At 36.9% G+C, this 24,982-nt stretch overlaps 1 protein-coding gene across 3 annotated transcripts in view; it reads left to right on the top strand.

Moving 5' to 3' along the window:
- The first annotated feature begins 1,278 nt into the window (after window positions 1–1,278).
- The window catches only part of LOC103035875 (synaptopodin-2-like), a 37,007-nt gene continuing 13,303 nt past the window's right edge, over window positions 1,279–24,982 (top strand). For 2 of the 3 annotated variants that reach the window (XM_049482706.1, XM_049482704.1), the window contains exons 1-3: window positions 1,279–1,406; window positions 21,083–21,234; window positions 23,901–24,637. In XM_049482706.1, the coding sequence (XP_049338663.1) occupies window positions 1,314–1,406; window positions 21,083–21,234; window positions 23,901–24,637 (982 nt within the window). In that variant the 5' untranslated portion in view covers window positions 1,279–1,313. Of the gene's footprint in view, window positions 1,407–19,896; window positions 19,918–21,082; window positions 21,235–23,900; window positions 24,638–24,982 lie in introns of those variants that run through there. The other variant, XM_049482705.1, reaches the window with a different exon arrangement.

The following is a 24,982-nucleotide window of genomic DNA, read 5'->3' as shown; positions in this document are numbered from 1 at the left end:
TACTGTTGATTAAAAAGGGTATCATCTACACTTGTGGCCCTTATATGGGTCAAGGCCTATTATGGAGTTATGGTCAAGAAAATGTGAAAAAAGTTAAATTAGATAAAAAAAAAAAGAAAAGTAGGTAGAAAATATAGTATCCATAATATAATATAATATTATATATTATAATGGTATACATAGTGTACCTGATTTTCTCAATCTTGGCACATCTGAGCACTCACTCAGAGAACCCATGAGATAATATAATATAAGGTAATATATATAATTGTCACGGACTGAGGTAGACGGACATGAATGCAGATATAACGTTAATCAAAAATAAAATAATCTAAAGTAAAAAAAAAACTGAAAGCAAAAACAAGTATACGCAAAACAAATAAACAAGACTGATAAACTACACAGAATAAACTTAACTAAGAAAACAGGAACTACAACATTTAAGAACTGACAAGTGGCACTAAAAAATAACAACAGACCTGAATACATGAAACACAGAGCATAAAAATAACTTGAAGCACACACAACAAACATATTACACAAAGATACAAACGACTTAACAAGGAAACACTCAAACTTTGGGCTATATATACACAGAGAGGTGAGGAACACCTGACACCAGTAAACGAGGGGGTTACAAACAAGACACAAGGTGACAACACTAATGGCTAGGGCGGGGTTAGGGAGGAGATAGACAACAAAACCATAGCTCTAGTAGCACATGGGGGAGTAAACAAAATATGAGAACAGGGGTTAGAAGCAGAATAAATAATAACAATATAAAGCAAGTTAAAGAAAGAAACAAAAGAAAAAATCTTGAGAGATATACATTTTATTCTTTTATTCTTCATTTCTATTCTTTTTGGATTGTCACAGTTTTCACTGTGAATTTCTATTCAGTACTCTGTTTATAGAACATGTAGGGTCAATTTTCCCCCATTCAAATTACCTTAACCTGTTTTAAGGGTGAAACACCACTTCCATTTCAGTTTAGTCTAATCCTTGCCAAAGAAAAGTCTGCTAGCTAACTCAGTTCTAACTACTCTTAAAAGCTCTTTACACATTGTACAAACATCTTAAACGATACTATCTACCAAAGTTATCATCATCACTCCCCCAAAAACCAAAAGCCCATTTCTGCCTCATGTTTACAGTCACCTCCCTCAGCTCCAGCTGCAGCTCCAGCATGAGCAGTGACGCTGGAAGAAGTGGGCTGGACCTGATGTGTTCTGGCTGCACACCTACCAGGATCTCCCTCATATTGCGGAGAGCGCAGTTCAGAGCTCGCAGTGTTTTGGGCAGAGGGAGAGGGGATGGGTGCGGGGGATCACGCGTGGATAACGGGCTGGGGCTTTGGGCTCCAGCACAGCGGAACACAGCCTGACTGCACCCTCAGAGTGGATCAGGTAAGTCCCTGATAAAGCTGATATCAACAGGTCTATGAACTCATCTGGAACTATGGTAAACAATGAACTTTTTTTTTGACTGACAGAGTCTTAATAACTGTGTTTGTTTTGTTTAAACTCTCCCTTTTTCTTTTTTACTTGATTTGCTATATATAAGATATAGCTGACGACTTCTTGGCTATTTTATGACTTTTTAATGTTGTATTGCTGTATAGTAGAGATAAGAGGTTAAAATAACTGGAAACACCTGAGAATCTTCATTTGTTGTGTTTTTATTAGGCTACAGCTGTTTGAAAGTAACAATAAGGTCAACCTCTTCAAATGTAAAACTCTAGTTATCTCACAATGCAGGTAGTTATAAAGTCCCACAGCTGGTTCTGCTATTAGTGCAGCATTACACTGCTATTCATATTCCTTGAAGATAGTCGTGTTGAACTTGAAAATGTTGTAAACCTGCACTGGAAGCATGTACACTATGTGTACCTTGTCTGAGCGGAGCTTCTGGTATGAGAAAGTCTTCAGCTTGCAAGTTCTGAGAAAAGTTTTGATAAAGCATCAAAGCCATAATCTACTGTTTTCCTTTCAAATCTGAGGAGATGAAGGCAGTGATGGAAGTAGTTACTGGCCCTCTCCATCACCCTCAAGCTATGGTCCTTATATGGTAATGGCACAGCAGCAAGCTGGTCAGTGCAGTGGAGTCTATCTGCGCTCACTCTCTGGGCTATGATCAAAAATCTAAACAAGTGAAAACTGTTAGGACTGGGGAAGATTATTAATGGACTTTAGGAGTTAAGAAGTGACACACAGCTCAAGTATTCACACAAGAGCACAGCGGTTATGCAAGAGTGGTTTGGTGTATGTAGATAGTAAATTAGAGTGTAAGAGGGATGGATGTGGCAGGTTTTGTAGTTTTCCTTAATGGATGCATTTCAAGCTGTCTGATTATCAGCTCTCATCACTGGTTTTCTCAAAGGAAGAACGTTTAAGCTGTTTATGGGAGAGTGTAAGTGGGAATAATAGATTCTTGAAGTGGATTTACAGTTATAGGGAACATCTTCATTGACATATACACAATAAAATCCACTGTGTTAAAATCACAGTGTAAACATCTTTTAAGTTTTTCTAACAACCCCCATTGGTAACCAATCAACAGTGTTATTATTCAGAGTTAAAACTTAACTAACCGGAACTGACTCTTGATTCTGCTTCACTCTCAGTAGGCTCTGCAGTCACCATTTTTCTTTTTTGGGGTTAGTGTTTAGTTGTTAGTCCCCTGATAGAGTGTTATTTACCCTGTTGGTGTTGGGTGGTGGATGGTGGATAAGGGTCTCCACTCAGGTGTTATGGGGTTATGAGAGAACCACTGCTTTTTTGCCAGTTTGTAATGGTTTCTCTTGTTCTAAATATAGCTTAGATAGGACCAAAAGAGTAATTTATTATGTCATATAGCTTACATTTTATAATGATTTACAGATACTTTGGTATATCGTCGCTGTCCTATGAAAAACACTTATCTCCATTTTTGTCGATTTTTAGTTTACTACATACTTTGAACAAACTGTCCCTTACACTGTGCCAAAATTTCTTGATGAATGGACCAATAGAAACTCTACAAAATGACCTGAAATAAACTCTTTTTACATTGACTTCCATTGAAAGTTTACAAGGTTTTTTCTCTCTCCTTTAAAGTTGCTGTTTTGTTTTTCATTGGACAGCGACAATATAGTTTTGATTAAAGTTCTGGAAATATACAAAAATAAACTGAATATTGAATTAACAATTTTGAAAGTTGTGTTAACACTGATTAGAGTTACATAGAGTTAATTTATGACTCCATACAATGTTGAATTAACTCTAAAAATGTAACTTTTGTGGTAGAGTTATTTTAAAACTAGTGAGTGGGACCATATGTTATCTAGGTCAATTTTGCTGTGTAGTGTTTACATTAGAGCTGCATAAAAACTGACATTGCGATATTTAGCTTTTCTGCGATATTTTATACAACCTTAAAAAAATAATATTTTTTACCAGAAGTCAATGATCCAGCATGTCAGGATATTTCCTATGTGTAGTAAAGAGTGAAGCAAATTTGATTCAATTATACTGTGAAGATTTAATCTGAGATATCTGGTAGATAGGTCATGGGACAAAAAACAGAGCACATTTTCTTTGCTTTCCAATCAAGAGCTAATTGTTTCATGATGCATATAATTTTATTTGCATTATTTGGTGATGCACAACCTGCAGTGTGACAATTCTGAAAAGATTCTGAAAGCTATATTATTCAGCCTTGTTTGACATTATGTAGGGTTTCTATATCAGTCTTTATAGGTTCTTCTCACTTACATATCTCGTTGAAAAAAATGGTTCTTTAAACAAACATCAACGGAAAGTTATGATGTGGTATTTTTATGGCATCTCTACAGTACAGACACTTTCACAGTTTCGCAGTCTTCTTGAATCTTTATTTATAAGTAATTGTGTTTGACCATCTAAATCCCAAGAGAACTTTGGGCCAAAGTTCAATTTTGTTAACTGGATAAAGAAAAGTTGACTGACAGTGAAGTATTTTGACTACACACTTGGGGTCAAGTAGTCAAGAGAGCTGGGAAATATTTGGTCCTTAATGTCAGCAAAATAGAAGAAAACTGCATTCAGTTTCATTTGATGGTGTCTTTAAATTTAGTTTCTTAAAAGGAGCTCATTTCTGGTTACAAATAATTTAAACATTGATGGAATATGGATTTGAGTGTGAATGTGGTGTTGTGATTTTGGATTTTCTTAAATCCCTCAAACGCTAACGGTTGGTTTCTACAGCTCTGGAAAAAAAAATAAGAGACCACTTAAAAATGATGAGTTTCTTTGATTTTACCAAATTGAAAACCTCTGGAATATAATCAAGAGGAAGATGGATGATCACAAGTCAAACCAAGCCGAACTGCTTGAATTTTTGCACCAGGAGTGGCATAAAGTTATCCAAAAGCAGTGTGTAAGACTGGTGGAGGAGAACATGCCAAGATGCATGACAACTGTGAATAAAAACAGGGTTATTCCACCAAATAAAACGTGTTTTAAAACATTATTTGAGGTCTGAAAGCTCTGCATTTTTTTTTCAGAGCTGTATATATAGCCCTGGATTAGGGCTGCACGATATTGGAAATATTTGACATTGCATTGTTTTTTTGTTCGGCGATAATATCGCGATATTAAACAATGCAGTGCGTGACGTCACCAGCTCCGCCCCCGCCCGCGTGCTGTCTCACAAACAGACCCGGACCGGACCGAGCCCGTTCTGCCGCGTCTTACGACAGACCTGCCCGAGCCCAACTCCACTATGAGCCCGACCCATAAACTGGCTGTTTTGTTTCTGTTTGAATGACTGAAATCTGTTTAGAGTGATGTTAATTAACACTGCAACACTATAGGAGAGTAGAACCATTATTTTAGAAAAATATTTAAGACGTTACACACAGCACTGCAAGTTAAAAGTGCTTAGTTTTAGTTTAATTCTTCAGAGATCTTTATCAGAGATTTATCAGTTCATCGGTGTATGAGCTACTTACAGGTAACATTCTCACAGCTGCTTTTCAGTTGGACTTGAACTGTGTGGAGTTTATTCCGGTGAGCGACTGAAGCGTGGTTACTCCACTGCGATCTTTCCGCGGAGCACGCCGCTCCGGCGGAAGCGCGGCTACTACACTGCGACCTCTCCGCGGAGCACGCCGGTCACTGCGACCTCTCCGTGGCGCACGCGGGTCCGGTGAGTGACTACAAGCGCGGCTACTCCACTGGGACCTCTCTGGCGCACGCCGGTCCGCCGGTCCCCCCTACATGTCTCCCCCCTCCCCTCGTAGGTTCCCCCTTGCGCTTCTCGGCAGCAGACAGAGGCGGCGCTGCTCACTCAGAACGCTGAGTATCTATTTTTGTGTGAAGAATCACAACACTTCAACATGACGTGTTAGTTTTTACTGAGTTGGGTCGCACGTCCCGCGATGTGACTATCGCGCATGCGCACATCACGATGACGATGCTTGAGCGATATATCGTGCAGCCCTACCCTGGACTACACCTCACTGTGAATAGAGATTCTGAGAAAGAGATATGAAGTCTAGCACTAGGCTTAATGCTTGTCTTGGAAACCAAACCAAGGCTTCAGACATACAGTAGGTTTATACTTTAATTTCTCACTGAAAATATGGATACAATTAAATAAAACTAAAATTTGGGTTTAAGTGATGAAACAGTAGTGTTATCATTGCATTACAGGCAGTGTTCATCTATTAGCATCAGGTGCTCTTTAAATACTGTATAATTAAAATACCGAATAGCAGATGAAGATGTGGTCATGTCTGGCCAAGACTCGTAAAGGTTCTTGGCTGTGGACATACCGATCTAGGGGGGAAAAACATTTATTTTGTCAAATGTCTTCAAAATTATTTTCTTCGAAGGCTTCTTTTTTGAAAGTAAGATTGTTTATATTTTTTATTTGCCAAATAGAGTTTTCATGTCTCATTTATTTAGTTCTCCATGTTAGAATAAAATCTTTAACTGATTTTTTTTTTTTTGTTTAACATTAACTGTTAAAGTCTACGGTTCACTTGGTCACTGGTGCTGTAAGAGAAATACTTTGCTTAATGATTTTGCCCTGCTGCCATAACTGCTCGGGTTAGTAAAGCTGTCATCATCATGTCATCACCACAGAGTGCGAATACTTTTCAGAAACACAAGCATTCCACTGAGCTGGAGGAGGTCCAGAACAGAACGCAAACCAGTCTAAAGGGAGCACAGTAACTTCACATTTGCTTTATATTTAGTTTTACACAGTAGATATTAAAAACACTTAATTTGGACATTACTTAAAGTATAAGAACTAATATGATGAGGTCGTTGAGCAGTCACATTTTAAACTTAGCTTTGCAGAGCTTATTACATTACCTATTGGTGAACTCCAAATGAAATCTTGAAAGTTCAAAGTAAAAGAAATGTTTTGAATAGGTACATTTTACTTATTTTGTTGTTTTTATTAGTTATTTAGTCAAGTAGTTATTTTTGGTGTTAAATCATATATGTTTTGACATTTGTACCTCTTTTTGATAGCTCTTCTCTCTTTTGAGGACATTTTTGAGGTTTTTTTTGTTTTGTTTTTTTACTTTTTTGCAAACTGTTTTCTCTCTTGACTTTTGAGGTCTCCATTGGGGTCTATATTTGGGACCTTTTCAGAAAATTTGATTTCTTTTGAAGATTATTTCAAGAGTCTTTCTGTCTCTTTTAGGTGCTCTTTGAGGTCCCTTTTAGGAATTCTAAGAATTTGAGGTAGATTTTGGGAGACTTTTGCAGATTCTTTTGAGGTTCCCTTTTTGGGATTATTATGAGGTGTCTTTTGGTTTTTAACAGTTTTAAGGGTGGCCACAAGATAATACTGAGACTATAAGAGAATAAATTAATGCCACAAAATTAGTGATGGGACGATCCACTTTTCTCAGCTCCTATCCAATTCCGATAGAACAAGCCAATTCCAGTAAAAATACCAATAAAATGGCTCTTTTAGTTTATTATTGATACCATGTTTAAGGTTACAAATTGAGGCCACACAGCCCTTAAAGAGTGCATTTGATGTAAATGCTTTCCAAAGTCATTCATTAACACACTTTATATACAAACACACAATAGTTTTTTTTTTTTTCAAATTAAATATTTTAACTTTTTATTAAATATAAGGGCTGTATTTCCGAGCTGAATTAATCCCTGATTGATGTTTTTTTGTGATCAATTATTTATTTATTTTCATTTTTTACCCACATTACAAGCAATAATGAGCATTGCAATATTGAAGAACAAACAAAAAAGATGAGGGTAAATCATACCTGTCAAGTCTCCCGTTTTGGCCGGGCCGTCGCCCACAGTTCAGGCAGCTAGTCGGAGCAGCTGATGTTAAAACATATCTGGATATACAGCGATTTTTCTAAAAGAAAGGTAACAGTAGGCTAATCATGTAAACTGTGATGCGATTTTTCTGATAGCTGCTTAAAAAAACTCGTCTCCGAAATAAAACACACAGATTAAACTTTTTTAATTAAAAAAATACAGCTTGTGACAAATGTGGAGAGGACCGAAATTAACTGAACTGATCAGGGGTGGAGTGATCAAAAGAAAGAAGTATTAATTAAGAAGTATTATTTTGGGGTTTTCTTTAAAACTATTGGTCCAAAAGGAACCAATCAAAATTTATATTGGTTACTAGGCAGATATTCCATAGTTTAGCCAATCACTGCAGCCTATTTGAACTCGGGTATTTTCGTAATATCCACTCAAACGCGGAAAATACCGAAACTGTGTACGGAATACCGTTCTCTTACGTTAGACCCCTTAGGACTTTTTACTGATGGAATATATCTGGTCCATGTCCTTTTAGTAAAAGCTCATGATACTATTTTTTAGGTCACCAACAGTCATTTTGCAGAATTTGTGCACCCTTTGTTCAATTTTAAATCTATTAAATAAATAAAAAATATATAATATAAAAGAGTGCATTTATGCCAAAAAAGACATGAAATATTAACTTTTTTTTAAAAAATATCTAGAAAATGGTTTTTAATTTGGCTGTATTAAAAGAATGACATATGTAGGAATGTCCACAACATTTCAGATTCTATAATCTAATTGTAGTGTGTAAGTGGTTCACATGTGGTTATTTTAGATCTTTTGTAAACCTGTCTTAAAATGTAAGGGATACTGAACCTTCGTTGGGCTGGTGGGACGACTTTAAGCGGACAGAGGAAAATATCCCTTATTTTTAAATCTAAAACTTGACAGGTATGGGGTAATTGTGTATGCCACCCTCAACCCCTCCCCCCTCCCCCCCTCCCCAAGGCACCCCTCCCCAGGGCACTGTCCCCAATGGCCAGTTAATCAAAAACAATGTGATATTTAAAAAAAACAGTATTCAGAAATTGAACTAAAAGTTCAGAGCAGTGCTATAAACATCTCAGCAGCATTCTCCCAAGCCATTAGTGTCTTTTCCTTAGCGCCATGAATGCGGGCGGTAGAAAGTTCCAGGTTGATAACGTCAATACTGAAAAGAATCCATTTACTACAACTCAGGGAATGATGGGGTTGCCAACACAAAGCTAATAATTTTTTGGCTGTGGTCGTGCCAGCCATCCAGATTTTCTTTTCTGTAGTACTGTTCAAATTACAGCAGGAGTCGTTCAAAAGAAAAAGTTGAGGTGACATTGGAATTATAGTCCCCAAGATAATCCCTGTTTTTTAATAACAGATTGATTTCTTAGTGCTGGTTAGAGTGGGTATCTGTGATTGGATATTCAATGTGGATTATGCCTATAGTTCATTTAAGTTAGTCACTTAATACCCTCACAACAACGGATTGCAGCTGTCGGCCCAATGCTAGTTAGGCTAACAGACTGCAGATGTTAATGGAGATGGCTAGCGGCTAACTGGCGATTTCCAAACTAAATTAATTGCTGTTTTTGGGTATGTGTTTATGCTGGTTAGAGTTTGTAGCGTCTGTGGTTTTATAGGATATGTGGATTATGACTATAGTTTACTCCAGTCTGTATTTTATATCTTTACAACACCAGAATACAGCTGTCGGTTCAGTGCTAGCTAGGCTAACAGATTGCTGGGGTTAATCTGTTCACCCCTCGGACGCTGAATTTAAAAATATTACATGTAGTCCTTGTGCTGTTTGGCATTTTCAAAGTGAAAACTCTTCAGATAATTGTCATTTTTTGTTGACAGAAAGCTTAATGTTACTCAGTCATCCACAGACTGCAGCTGCTGGGGGTTCAGGGTAAACTGTGGAACTGGAAGCCGGATCAGTGATGTGTTTCGTGTTAACGTTATGTGGGGTTTATTGTCTAGCTATCCGATACGTTAAATTATGTCAATATTGGCCCAGATCCTGATATTGTATTGGATCGGTCCCGTCTCTACACAAAATATATTATCGCCCACTCTCTGAATATCATTTTGTGGACTAAAAATACGTCATGGCCTGAATATAGTATTTGCTGATCACATATTAAAGCATATTTGTCTTGTTTTGTTTAATAATAAGAGTACACCAAAAGACAAAATACCACCTAACACACTTCAATTCATATAATAAAATCACTTTTGTGGTTTTGGTTACTCTGTTCAATTGCATTTTGGAAGGGCTGGATCTTCTACATTGTGTCCAATCTGAGAACACATCAGCATGCCATGACCATCTGGAATACTTTTAGTTAAAGACTAATTTTTATTTCTATTTAAATATTCCTTACATTTGTGGAGAAGGTTTAAAATGGAAGAGCAAAGGCAGTGTTTTAGACTGTTTTTTGTGCAGCTGTTAAAGTTGCTAAACTGAAAGTGGGATCATTGATGTTGTCTAACTCCACTCTTATATAAGCCTTGTGTGAGAACAGACGTTTTAGCTGAGTGTTTAAATATTTGCCTGCACTCTTGTGAAGAGGCTGGAAATGACGGAATGACGTTTCTCGCTGATTTTTGCCTTCTGTGGGGCGATTCTGCTGCATCTGGAAGACATAACTTTACCTGACTGAGGATTTTTATGGAGGTGAAAGGCCAACCTATCAGGGCTAAAAACAGCTGAAAAAAAGCATAGAGTGAACTTGAGAAATACCATCCGGGAAAGGCCAGCGTTGATTATGATAAGCAATTTCAGATGTAGCACTAACTTTTCAGGGGGAGACAGACTGTGAAAGGGTTGACATTCATTTTCAGGCTAGTGTTTGTGTGTGGGTGCATGCAGAAGACTGCCTTATAAGGCAGTTTGTTTTCGTTTTTTTTTTCTTTGTCATCAGCCTTTCGGGGGAATTCTGGCTTCATCTCAAAGCTGCTGAAGTCATAACTCCACACATTCTTAAAGATGCAGAACTGCTTTCACTCGCTTTGACATGTGGCCAAAACAAACGTGGCCTTTGAAGAAAAAGCTGTACCTGATGTTGGATTCAAAACTATGATATTAGCTACTACAACCTTGGGCATCATTCAGAAGCCTACAAACTGTTTGGAGAATTTCAGACACTGGGTCATACTGTATAATCTACCATTGTCATTTTTTTTTAACCCTTATCGTTTTTTATTAATACTTAACTATACAGCACTGTATAGTATGCACAGTTGTAAATTACACATTCATTCACTCTGGAGGACTCGGGGTGGGCATACTTGGGGGTGGGAGTAGTTGTTGACTGCTGCACTGGAAGCTCTGTGGTTTAAGAAGCTTGCTAAAGTGCCCTCAAGAGAGTCTAAAACAAGACAAAGTTTCCTACTGGCTGCCCTTCACATGGAAAATTTTAGATTGAGAGCCCTCTGGGGTGACCCTTGTTGTAATATGATGTTATTATGATTGGGTGCCATTATTGTTGTCAACATGTCCCATTGTTCAAAACATAACCTCTGGTTTTAGTTTTAGCCACATCCTCTCTAGAATGAGCAAATACCAGTGAGGATTTGATTGCGCTCAGTGACAAGAGCATTAATTAGATCAGGATGTTGGATGATCAACATGGAATCTCATCCCCAATCCCCCAACATATCCCCAATACATGTTGTTGGATTTGTACCCCTCTAGCCAATGTCTGGCATTGGGCACCATCTACTCCAGTCCCATTGTACTAGCAGACCTTTTCTATAAGGAATATGAATAGTCAAGCTGTGTGTAGGCATTCATATATCTGTGTCAGCAACGGGTGCAGTTGAAAGGCTCTGAAAACATATTTTTATAGAGAGATTTTTGCATAATAGTAAACTTTGAAGTAAACTTTCTAATGAATATGCATAACTGACAGTTGTCCATCACTGGTGAACAAACATTTGTTTACATTACCATGGCATCACACACAGGCTTGAGACAGAAAAGCTTTTTAGCTTTCTTAGCTTAGATGGTTGCTAACCAACAGCTCATCAGTTTGCAAGTTCTGTTTGCTCAGACTCAAAGAGTTGGCAGAACTATATTAGCCTTGTGATTTTACATCCAGAGGAGAGTGATAGTGGTGTAATATAGGAGAGATTTATTAGACTTTGGGAAGATATTCATAAGAAATACTGTGTACGTTTACACAGCCGGACTAGAGGAGCCAAATTACCCCACTTAGTGTCTACAAACATGTACACATAATTAAGTTGGATGGCTAACAGCTGGAGCCCACCACTGATATTTCAAGTAAAACCAAAGGGCCATAAGAGGATGAACATTATCTTTTTAGTAATTATTTGACCAGATCAGCTGTAAGTGCTGTTATTCTGAATAAGGTGTGAAAATTATTAGGGTGTAATTGTAAGTCTGTATTTGAGAGTCAACTTGCAATCTGTACTAGAATGCAAAAATGTTTTAATTGTGGAATAATTGAAGAAAGAGAGTTTGGACAATTAAAACAGCAGCAGTAGTTAAAAACAGAATAGTAAAACAGAATTTGGGCACTTTTTTCTGTTTCAACACATTGCATAGTCTAAGATTTTAGCTTGGCTTGTGTCCAGTGTTAAACTATATTTTTTGTTTGTTTTTATATACCTGTTGTTTTGATTTTTGTAATATGTACACATACATGCCACATGTCATGGGACAGAACTAGTATTGTGTCCCATGGTGTTTGAATGTCCCATTGAAGCTAAAGTATAAAGAATGCTACACTGACCTGCAGGATATGGGATTGGAGCCACCTACACTGAAATTAGAGTTCTGCCATTGAGTCGTTTGATTATTATAGCATGGCTGCAGAAGAAGAGGGTACAGGTACACAGCTGGACAACCTGGCCTACCTGTCCCCAGAAAATAATGTGTGATAAATTTTAATATGATAAATGAAAATTTTAATTTGCGAATGCAACAACAATGTCCCTACACTGCTGCACACCTTTAGATGTGTTTGCAGTAAGAATAGGACAAAATAATATCTGATACCCCTCAGCGTTTGGTGTTTTGGTGTCAACTGTCTTTTAATTATTGTGAGAAGGAATGGTAACTGCTTTAGGTTGTATTTTATATACAAAGAGTCCCTACACTCTAAAAAACAGAGGTACGATACGAGTACTTTTTTGTACTCGAAGGTACACTCTTTATAATTGTACCCTCAAAGGTACAATATTGGTCTTTACAGGGTCAGATTTGTTCCCTCTGAAGTACAAAGTCATTTCTAACAGCAATAAGTACAAATTTGTACCATTTAACCAGCTAAAGGGTACATTCAGTATTCTGTATCACTGTACTAATGAACAATATATATTTAAATTGCACATTTTTTTATTTGAAAGCCAGACAATTTTGTATCATCAAGTTTTTGAGCCATATTTAGTTGATGATAATGTTTATAATCTTTATAATCTTTACTGCCACAAAAACCATGGGTACAAAAAAGTACTTTTACTGAAAGGTACTTTTTTGTGCCTCAATATAAGGTACAGCCCCAGCGACAAGCTTTGTACTCTTTTAAGTACAAATCTGTACTTACTTTTCTTAGAGTGTAATTCTAGTAACCTACATTAGCTGTATTTTAAAACTGGAAAACTGCATAAAATGATTGCCTGAGGTGGTGACTTCACGCAAACACAGATGGCATTTATTAAAAATGCTTTAACAGCCTAAATTATACAGTCACTGCCACATTTCTACATCCATAATCAGCATTGTGCCACCCTCAGACATCCTGTTTAAGTTACAACCTGTGGAACAAATGTAGGCAGGCACTTCACCAAGAGTTCATGTAGGTTGTATAGTAGGAGCTTCATTTGCCAAAGAACACAATGGTTTGCATTTACCTGCCCCATGCCTGGAAGTGATTATTCAGAGAATTGAAAACATAACACCCCAAATTTGTGGGCTAGAGAAACAGCTGCTCTTCAAATACATGTTGGATTGAGCTCAAGATCACATTGTTTATTCTTGTTGTTCTGGTTGCTGTTGTGGCTGTTTTCTTAGTTACAGACTTCTGAAAGCTCAAATCCTTGAAACTTGATTGTTATTGTTTTATATTAAATCAGCATCTTATGACGAATGGACCAAAACAGCCAAAGTTTACTTAAAAGAAACTCACTGAACTCAAACTTTAAAGCAGCAGTTCCTAAGAATTGTTCCTTTTAAACTGAAATCAATAGTATTTCTGAGGGGATTCCTGAGCGGGGATAAAATATTCTAATTAATGTTATCAGAGAGGTCTGGTAGGTTTATTGGATGAAGCTGTTTGCTACATTTTGACAGTATTTCATAAGTGAACAAACAAAACAAGAAACTCAAAAACATAGTTTCATTTTGCAATTTACTTACATTAATCTGCATTAAAATAACTCTTTAGTATAGGTGGTGTAGTTACACATTCTCACCAAAGAGGTCTCTAAATCCCTTAAATTAGACTGTTACTTTAAATACAACTGCTAAAACAATAATTAAACTACACAATAATCCAATTACAACCGGTAACATTTTACAATAAGAGTGCATTCATTAAAAGTACTTTTAAATGAATTACTCAATTTATTATTATTATTTATCTTGACATTATAATTTAGTGTAAATTAAACTTTTAAAGATTTTTTTTATCATTTTTTAAATTATTTATTTATGTTATTTATTCTCTTTTTTTATAATTGTATTATAAAGACTTTTACTAAACGAGTCAAAGTCAAGATTGTGGCTGGCACTTGCAACACTGAGACATGTCTGTCAAAAATGACCCACATTCATTTTCTATGTAACTTCATTATGGCTTTCTATGATTTATTTTAGCAATAAATTAATTAGTCATTCAACAGAAATAAAATAGTTTGTAAGGCTTTGTGTCATTATAACTTTTCTAAAATAGATTGGTTCCAAATGAGTCTTAACACGTTATGTTTTCGGAGCATTGTTGTAAATGATCTGTGCTTTTCACATGATTTGCACTTCTCTCCACTTTCAGTAACTCCTGTAGTAGTTGGATGGATTTTTCTTCTCTATACGTTTCACCAGCCCAACCCATACATTCTCAGCCACAACATCACCTGAACTTCCTCACTCCTCGACTCACTCCATCACCGGATGAGCAGTAAAAAAGACTGCATGGTCTTGTTGGCATATTAAGTCAACAAGACTGTGAAAGCTGCCTCACCGCTTATCCAGTAATGGAGTGAGTTGAGGAGTGAGGAAGTTAAATATTTTTTGTGGTTATGCACCAAAAAAGAAGAGATTGATGTTCTCAAGCTTTTCCAGAACAGCTGCTGAACATCAGTGAATCACACATGTTCATCTGAGTCATTATCTTTGATGATCAGTGTGTTTTTGTTTGGTGCATTATCTGAATGTCATCGAGATTAATCAAAACACCAACATGCTGAACCTTGTGTGACTGAGGATTCTCATAGCACACAGTAACACATGTTGTAAATAATTAGATCAGCATTGTGAAGGGCAGTGTCAGAATCAGAATCACTTTATTTCATAAGTATGCTACAAATACATGGATTGTTGCATGAAGACATGTATTACATGTAACCCAATAAACAGTTTAAAGAAGTACAAAAACTGGTGACAAGAATTCAAAAGAGTAAAATATAACTAGAAGAAGATAAAAACAAGAAATACAATACTTAATAGACAATAAAAAATACATACAACACATTAGCCTTGTTTTACTTTTTGAGATGCAATTGCAATTTTGCCAATTGTCTTATACACTACGTAAAAAATATTGATTGATTCATTGGATCATTAGAAGGATTCAGAATAGAGTATTTTTCAATTGACTTAAAAAAGGGTTCTTTTCATCTCCTGTAAAGTTGGCATTTTAGAGACATACGTTAGTAGACACCTCCTGGTTCAACAAAAGAAATATGTCCTTGCTAGGAAGGCTTTAAACTAGATGTTGGAACATTGCTGTGAGGATTTGATTGGATTCAGACAGAAGAGCATGAGTGAGCTTATAGCATGATTATTAGTTCTGGTTCACACTACACTGGGTAACTCCTCCACTCTATTGCAGCTTATCACAAAGGTATAGTATTTACCAGAGCTTCATCATTCTACGAAACACAGCTACACTGATTGACAGCTCATTGTTTCCTTATACTCCAATAACTGGTGCTTAGCACTGGCCTTGGTGACCTCAGGCTCTTGCACAGCTGCTTCAGTGCATCCCATTCTGTTGGCAATGCTTATAGTGGGTGTCTCAATACTTTTGTACATAATACTCAGATTCCTGGCTCAAGTCCATAGTATGTATATATGATCACCATAAGACATATGCAGCTTTGACATTGGCCTGTTCATCTTTGCTCTGTTCCACATAGCGAATAAAGTGAGTGTTGCTTCTTTCCCCTCCTTTTTTGGATGGAAGGCTGAGTGAGGGTTGATTCTGACCGTTTAAACAGGCCTTCGGTTCTGTTAAGCAGCCCCTCCGCGCACACATTATCTATGAGAGATCCATATACGGCTGCCTAAACTGTTCCATTTACCCCTGCTGTTCCAGTTGTTAAGACACATCAGCCCTGTTTTATCACTCCTTAGTACACATAAAGCAGCCATATAAAGCCATTGGAATAATGCCCTGTTTTAAGGAGAATAACTGCTTCAGTTGCTGTCTGTACACAAACTGTGTAACTGTCCAGATATTTATAGAAGAAAATCACTGAATCCATTAGAGTTTGGGTAACCTAGGGCTGCAACTTCAGTCTCATTAGAGAGTATATTTCTAAGCCAGTGTATTTTCTCAACCTGAACAATGAAGAAGTTTATTAACAAATATTATGAAGAATTTTGAATGGGTAATGTGGTGTCCTGTCAAGTTGTGTTACCTTTTCAAATGGTTCTTCCATAGTTTATATTAATAGTTAAATCTGACGAAATATAACAGTAGGTAGGATATGATCAAAGCAGAAGTGTAAGTAGGATATTTGAATAGCCGAAAAAACTACATATGAGGCAAGATAAGGCAATTCAGGGGATTTATGTTATTATTATTATTAGTATTAGTCAATTTGAATTGCCAATACACATGTTTAGAAAAGTAAGCTCATTATATAATGCATGAAAACATTTGAATTGTGGAGCAGTACATGCACAGGGCCGCAAAGTTGCACATATTGATGGGTAGCGCAACTCCACAAAAAAACAACCTTTCAAATTTCACCCTCACAGACAAATGTGGTGGAAGCTGGCCAGAATGATGATTCTTTTTAAAATATTTCCATTATGATAAAATTAACCATGTTTATTATTGTCACAAAGTTTTAGCTTTGCAAACTACAAACTGTAATGTGGACGCTGTGAATTGACATCGGACTATAATGGCAATTATTATTATTTTTTTTTATCATCGGCATTGGGCCAATGCCTTTATTCAGACGATATTTCAGACCAATACTCATGTATTTATTGATGGAAGGAGCCGGTCCGGCTACTACAATTGGCCTGTACTGGCCACACTACTTTAAAATCCATTAATTTCAGCTAATTTTGTATTTACTTTTATTATTTTCAATAGATCTATTATCTAAAGCTGTGACCAATCTATGTAAGGACCAGTTAACTACATAAAAGTGAAGGCAAATATATATACATATATATATATATATATATATATATATATATATATATATATATATATATATATATATATATATATATATATGCAAAATAAAAAATGTGAAAACTAAATTGTTTTTCTTGTTTGCAATAAAATTTAAAATTTGATTAAAAGCTAAAATTTAGCTTTCTCTGTGCAAAACAGATCAGGTTACTGCTTTTCCTGCCTTTACACACCCAGTTTAACTCAGTTTAACATAATGCTTTGTTAATAAGCTGATTATTTGGATCAGGTGTGTTGGGAGCTGGAAAAACACTGAACAGTGCGGTGCTGCCCTCTAGTGATACAACAGAAACCCTGCAACAAAAAGAGTGTTTAGAGCAGTGTTGCAGAACCTAGGTTTCTATCTCTGTGTATTTTACTGTTCTCCTGCTTGAATACACACATTTGACTTTGAAAACTTTTATTATGTTAAATATGGAACAGAACGGGATTTATTCTATGCTGTAAGTGTGCAAACACTAAAGACAAAACTGTGTAAAATTGGTGTATTGAATTTATGAAACTGCTGCCTTTCAGTATAATTGCTTCGGAAAGAGCTGGGTTAAATATGTTGAACTGACTGGCATATTTAAATTACGTATTTACATCATTTTTGTCAGTGTATTTGTGTGCCATCTGATTGGATAGTGCCAAGGTGTCACAAGCCACTCCAGACTCAAGCACGGGTCTGAAAGCTGGACATATAGTTTAGATCATCACAAAAGAAGCAAAACAATTAACCATTAGACCAGTGATTCTCTACTGGTGGGTCGGGACCCAAAAGTGTGTTGTGGCCACAGTTTTTTTATTTATTTTTATGTATGCTAGTCTTATTTTGTGCTTGTCTTGTATATTGGGAAAAAAGAGAGACACATAGAGTTTCTTACTAATGTACTCTGAATGCAGATAAGTAATGTATCTACTTTTGTGGAGGTTAGATTTTTATTGTAGTAACTTTTATACGTAGATGTCACGTTCCTCTTCAGTTTCTTAATAAAAATTGCAATTTACTTTGCATAAATATGTATGTTTAAATATGTATTTGAAGGCTATTTTTAAAAAATAAATTAGTTTTAAATAAGTGTGTCGCGACTTAATGACCATGAGAAAATGGGTGTCCCGGGTTGAGACCAGTTAAAAAAAAACCTGCATTAGCCTGTGTGAAAATATTATTATTATAATGGTAGAAACTTCTTTCTTGTAGGGTCTCATTACATATTAGCTTTCATTAAGAGCTACAAATACTGTATCCTTTCCTTGTGTCATGATCTGGCAGGACGCGGATTCGTAACGAGATACAGTCCAGGGCCAAAACACAGGGAAACAGCAAAGTAGAGCAGGCAAAAAAGCAGAGTCGAGGTACACGGAAAAAAGCGTCATAAACAAGAAAACAAACAGCGAAATAGAAAACGCTTTGTAAAGCAGGACTACCCAAACAATACTCCGTGAGGAGTGCGTGAACAGAGGGGGGTATAAATACAGAGGGGGAAACAGGTGAGGCTAATTACATTGATTACTTCCTGAGTGTGCCGTGCAGTCATGTGATCTCGTGAGTCAGTGTAGTCCACGTGTGGTGCGTTCTGGGTATTGTAGTTTGGTGAAATCACATTTAAATTCTGTGCTGGAAGCCCCATACACATTTCTCACTGAGCAGTGCCGTGTTCTTTTAGCTTCCATAGGACATAGCAAAAGTCTTAAGACACAATACCAGTTCCTGTCCCAAGACATTTGGCATGTCAACGTATACAGTACCTATATAAAAAATACTTACAGAGAAGCAAACAGTAAAACTGTAGAATTTACATATTTGATTCTGAAATGAATCGCTTTACCCTTGAGGGACAACCACTGTGTGTTGGACTGTGACACCTGGTGTGGACTGACCTAGAATGAAGAGGAGCATGTGAAAGTGTTATTTACAGTTTGGCTCAGGCAGCTGTGGCCTACACTCAGGGTGTTATAGTGTGGTCACTGCTGTCTAAATTAAAAGAGCAATGCAGAATGACTCTTTGAACCCCAGGTGTAGTTTATTATAAATATTAATGCTCCATATAAATAAATGCATGCAATGTTTTGTTTGGAATGGGAACTGTTCATAATGGTTGCCTAAGGAGGTTATTATTCTGGGAGGTCAGAAATAGTTTATATTACATTGATAATGCTGCCAACATTTGTGGTGGCCTTCTTTTACTGCACTTCTAATGAGACCTCAAGTAGGAGCAACACACACATATACATACAGTTAGGACTATAAATATGTGGACAGTTGGCACCACAGTGGATCTGAAATTTAACAAATAATATGCAACTGTATTCTATACTTTTTGGTTTAATTCAATGGATTAAACATTGCAATTAAATTCCTATAAAGTGTTTTGGAACTACAACCATTTTTCTACAACGTGCCCAGGCCTTTTTTCAAACCTGATGATGCATTAACACGGGTAATAATAATAATTTTGCGATAACTACTTTTGATTCCCTGAAATAAGGAGGCTTCGGAAATAAAAGGCCACAATTCCTAAATGCTTCATAGAATGTTTGTTCAACCCCTTCAATTAAACCTAAAAATGTACACTTTAGTTGCATCTCATTTCTTTCATTTTAAATACAGTATGTTGGCATGCATGTGTCACTGTCTAAATATATATGGGCCTAACTGTACATATTCATACATACACACTGCTATTTTCATGTCAGTTTATGGACATTTGTCTGGATTGTTGGAGAATTGAATAAGGTCTAAGTTAATAATGTTCAGTTAATTAATATTTCTATTTTAGAAGGCAAATTACTTCCTTCAGATTCCCCTCAAGGTTGTAAAAGCTGTGTTTATATATTTATACAATTAATATGACAGTAGTGATTTATAGCAGTATACACACACCAAATCTGTCTGTGGTTTGCAGTGGGATGGATTGCGCTGAAAGGGGTCCCAGCTCTTATTACAGGTAGATATAGCCCAACAATGCGTTCGCTTCGCACACCATCTTACAGGAGCCGCTTGTGTTTTACAAGCTGTACAAGCTGACCACCTTTCAGTGCTGATTTGTGATGTGTACAGAGTCAAAGTAAAGGTCAGTGTTAAATCTTACAGTAGACCACCACCATCGCTCCTCTATTCTAGACTTGTGGTTGACGGTCCTCTAAGGCCAAGTGCATTGTTTGGCCATTGAACCTGCAGCTGTTGTGCCGTGTAATGTTGAGGCACTTGATTTGCATGCTCCTAATCAACAAGAGCTTGAATTGCAGAGGTTTGTTGACTCTATAAATAGGTCTATATGATTAGACTTTTGTTTACAGAATCTATAGAGCAACAAAGTGTTTAGATAGATTTGGTTCAGGTCTTTCGCATTATGTCTACCTACAACATAACTGCTTAACTTTTTAATAAAATATATATTACAATATGACGATTAATTTAAAGAAGAATATTTGATTTTAAAGCAAAGATGTAGGTACAGTTTGGGTATATTTACTAACTTACATGTATGTACACAGTAAATAGCTATTTAATTTTTTTACTAAATCTGTTATTAAATTTATCTATTTGTGAAACCCTTCTTATAGAACTAATTCCTTCGTTAGTTAATTTGCATTTAAGTTGATCAATTCTTTTGTATTTGTCTGTAATGACACATCATATTCATTAGGTTTTTATCAAAGTTGTAATTAGGCCTTCAGTTGTAAGTATTTTTTAATATTCCACATTTAGAGAGAAATCAGATCCTGGTTTTATTTGACTGGAAAGTCAGCCTGGTTCACTGCAGTTTACTAAGGTCCTGCACATAAGAGAACAGAAAAAGGTTTAGATCATGTTCGTTGTACATGCCTTTGACAGTGGACAGGGTATACAGGGGGCTATACCGTGTGTCAAATTTCTCCCATAAACATTATTAGTCATTTCTCTGGGCCACAATAGCCCTGCAGTAAGTTGAACAGTCTGTATCCCCTTCATGCATCAGTGAGTCTTGGCTAACATGCCTTGAACAACTGTCAGAAGGTCACCTGACCACTATTACCACTGGTTACTATCAAATATGTCCCAGACCTTAACATGCATCATTGTCCTTTAATTACATTGATTCTCACCCATGACTGTGCTCTTGTCTCTAGGTTGAAGATGGCAGCCATGCGTACTTCACCGGTTTGCGTGAGGATGATGAGATAATGTCTGTGAATGGACAGCTGTGTTCCAGCCTCAGCCTTTCAGAGGTTGTTGCTCTTATTCAAGCCTCCAATGATGGTCTGGAACTACTGGTGAAAAGGTATTTAATAGTGGAACTGTAGTTAGCTTTTGGCACTTGGCATACTGTTATTTATATATATTCTACACTTTAATATCAGGGTTATTCTGGAACTAATAAAATAAAATCAATCTTAAACTTTGAATGTTATGTTTATATTTTACATTTTAAAAAGTGTACATTTTAATATTCAACCTAATAAATTAATGTGAGAAACTAAAGTGTACTATGATGTATTTGTATTTTACCTGTAGCCTCTTATGTTATGTTAGGTATCACAAACTAACTTTAAGAGCAAAATGAATCTAAAGAGCATATGAATCTAAATACATGCCAAAAAACTAGACAATAATTGGTAATAAGCTGGCAAAACACATAGGATATTGCAGAGCTTTGCAACAGATCTTGGCAATACTTCGCAAAGTCATGGAGTAAGCTGATGTGTTTATACAAGGAGAGCTAATTACTAACAGTTGAATGTAATCTAGCATTCAGTTGACTAAAACAGGACTGAAAATGGTCTCTGATTGGCTCAAGGCAAACACATGACCAATATGTTCAGGGGAAGCTTGATTTAAATACAACCTCATAAACTAATATAAACTAATGTGAGAAATGAAAGTGCACTGTGATGCATTTGTTGTGATCTAACAGCTCCTCATGTTTAGATTGCTTATTTAATTGGGAAGAGAAATGGACTGATTTGACCTTTGAGGTAACAAATGGTAAAGCAGCTGCTTTAGGTTTGAGTCTTTCCACTCAACTCAAGACAGTTGGCGGCTTTTGTTGGTGAATTAGTGAAGAAATGTGCGAACAGAGTTTTCTAATATAGAGTGTTCTGTTACACATGATTAATTACAGAACAGCTCATGTGTCTCTGCTCTTAGTTGAAATACTCTACGTGACCTTACAACACACAGCATACATAAAGTCTGGCTCATTAAACACAGTGACCTTTCTGCCTGGTGTCTCATTTGACACTTTTTATGACTTGCCATATTGTGAGATTGTGGTAGGAACTGTAATATACCCTCTTGCACAAATGAAACACAGTGTAACCCTTTAATTCCAACAATGTCTTTAAATCTTTCTCAATTAATAAAACAACACTATAGTCCTATCCGGACGGGATTAGTTTATCGGCGTCTGTGAAAAATACTTGGTAATAAAACTCTTGCATCTGGACTACAATTGAATTTTTTTGGCTTTCTTTGTCACGACATCGCGTTTAGTAGCTCCTCCATTTCCACTAGCTGTTTTGTTTACATGGCTCTCCGTAGCCCAAGGTGTAATTACGGTGCGTGGCAGTGGACAAACAGCTATTTTATTAAACGCAAGGTGACAAAACTCAGAGATGTGAGTCCGAACAGGACTAAAATTACCAGAGGACCACGGAATTTAGCGAAAAACAGTAGGTAATTCTGCCTGTAATTTTCTTAGAGGACGTCTGAGAAAAACATATACATGGTCGTTCAAAATAAAAATAAAATCACAGAGGACCCCCCTTAAAAGAGAAAATTACCCCAGGACCCCCTGAGAATCCCATCCAGATAGGGCTTATTTCTAGTATGTAAAGAACATGATGTAATATTTGTTTTAGTGGTATCACAAACCACCTTTTAGAACAAGACTACATACAGTTTGAATAGATATACATGAAAGTGTGTTTGTTTATTATACAACTAGACAAATAATTGGTAATAGGCAGGCAAAATATAGAACATATTACATACATAACAAATGCAACAAGAGATCTTGGCAATACTTTGCAAAATCAGGGAGTAAGCAAACGTGGTTATACAAAGAAAGCTAATGACAAACAGGTGAAGGTAATCTAGTAATCATCTGACTTGGAACATGGAAACAGTCTCTGATTGGCTAAAGGTGAACACATGACAGAAAAGTGGGATTGTGGGAAATGGAGTTAGGTGAGTTTGTGGAGACAGGTGGGAGGCGTGTGACACAGTTTCACCCACTACTCTCTGAAGTCCTCTTAACACAAGATGGATGTGGACAGTTGAACACACTTAGGAGAATAGAAGGAGAATAGTAACTAATTCTGTCAACTAACAGATGCCAGTGTTGCTCAGCATGGTGTTGAGTGTTCCCTAACCTTAACCTACCTCACCCAATCAGAGTAAAACCAATTACTTTACCAATTAATTATCTTTTCTTGGATTCCTGTAGACTGGTGACTGTGGCATGTCTGGAGATCAAACTAACAGACAGCTCCACCATGTATTAGTCCAATCACATGTCATATTTTGGAAACATCAAGAAGTTTTTAAACAAACAAAAATGTATTAATATCATTTTATGTCAAGTTATCTGCCTCAGGATGTGGAGACACAAATTATTAAGATCATTTCAATTTAAATATTAATGAAAATCCAACATCGTCCACTAAAAACCTAAAACCAAACAGGATTGACCGGTTATTTGCAGAACAATGATTATTTTATTAAATAAAAAGCTTTAAATGCATTAAAAGTCGTTCCAAACTTTACACTTTACAGACCTTTACGTTCTAAATGTGTGTTCATTGTCCTTTGATCACATCTAACAATAAAAGCACCATTGTTTTTCTTTTATAGAATGATTACCTTTTTAAAGAACCATTTGAATGTGCTGTATATCTTCCTTGTAACCAACTTAATCATGCTTTAACTAAGAGTTCTCTGTTGCAGATGCTGTTATCAAGGAAGCTTTCAAACGGTTAGCACCACTCTGCGGATCCCACCGCCACACAGGCCTCATGCTCTGAAGGAACTTTACATCTCCGAATCACAAGATGAAGCATTTAACGAGGAGACAGACAGTGAAGCTGAAAGCCCTGGACGGAGCCCTAAGGTCAGAACCCAGTTTTGCATTCCAGCTCCAAAGGACAGAATTGGAGCAAACCCCCAAATCTCTGGAGGTGGAGGAGGAACCAGGTTAGAAATCACTCCAGGATCTGTAGTGGAGTTGCAACTGTCGCTGTCTCAGACCACCCTGGAGGACGTGGGCTGCACCTCACTGGGCAGTGCTCGTGGATTCGAGGGAGAGTTGTACCAGAAAAAAATCACTGAGGAGGACAGCACTACCACTAGCAGCGCACCGGGCTGCACCTTCTACATCCCTCGCCACGAGAGAGAGCCTCTGGGTCAGCGAGGCGTACTGATCAGCGCTTCAGCTGCTCTGCGTGGACAGGTAGAGGTGACCACACAGTCGACAGGGAGGGGCTCTGGAGGGGAAAGGGTGGGGTCTGGTGAGACAGAAGCAAAAGCCAGTGATCAGCCAGTGGATTATGGTGAGGGAGAAGGAGGGCGTACTGAGGAAGCCCCCACCTCCTCTTGTATCTCCTTTGGAATTCCATCAGAAGAGGGGGACTCTGAGTCGGAGAGGGAGCTCAACCAGCCCAACAAGCACCGGGCAAGGCACGCCAGTAAGTGACATCTTCTCATTTTCTCTTTTCATGCTTCATTTTTGCTAAATTACATGTTATCTTAATGCATTGAGATTATTAATTATTGTTCTGTAAGTGTCAGCTGTAAATGACAGCTGTATACACAGACTAACAGCAGGTACTTTTTTAGAATGAGCTTGAAAGAATTTGACTTTGCTTTATCTAACAACTAGTCAAATAATTAATGAATATCGAAGTCAGTTAAACCTTAAAAAATAAAGAAAGTTTTTTTTAAAAAAGTTTAAGGCTATTTATGCTTCAGTGTAAGTCTGATTTATGTAGCATTAAATGTGATCCCTTTTTTGTTATCTGTTATCTGTTTGG

The sequence above is a fragment of the Astyanax mexicanus genome, chromosome 8 (genome assembly GCF_023375975.1).
Source record: "Astyanax mexicanus isolate ESR-SI-001 chromosome 8, AstMex3_surface, whole genome shotgun sequence".
NCBI classification, from domain to species: Eukaryota; Metazoa; Chordata; class Actinopteri; order Characiformes; family Acestrorhamphidae; genus Astyanax; species Astyanax mexicanus.
This window is presented reverse-complemented; position numbering and strand designations above follow the sequence as displayed.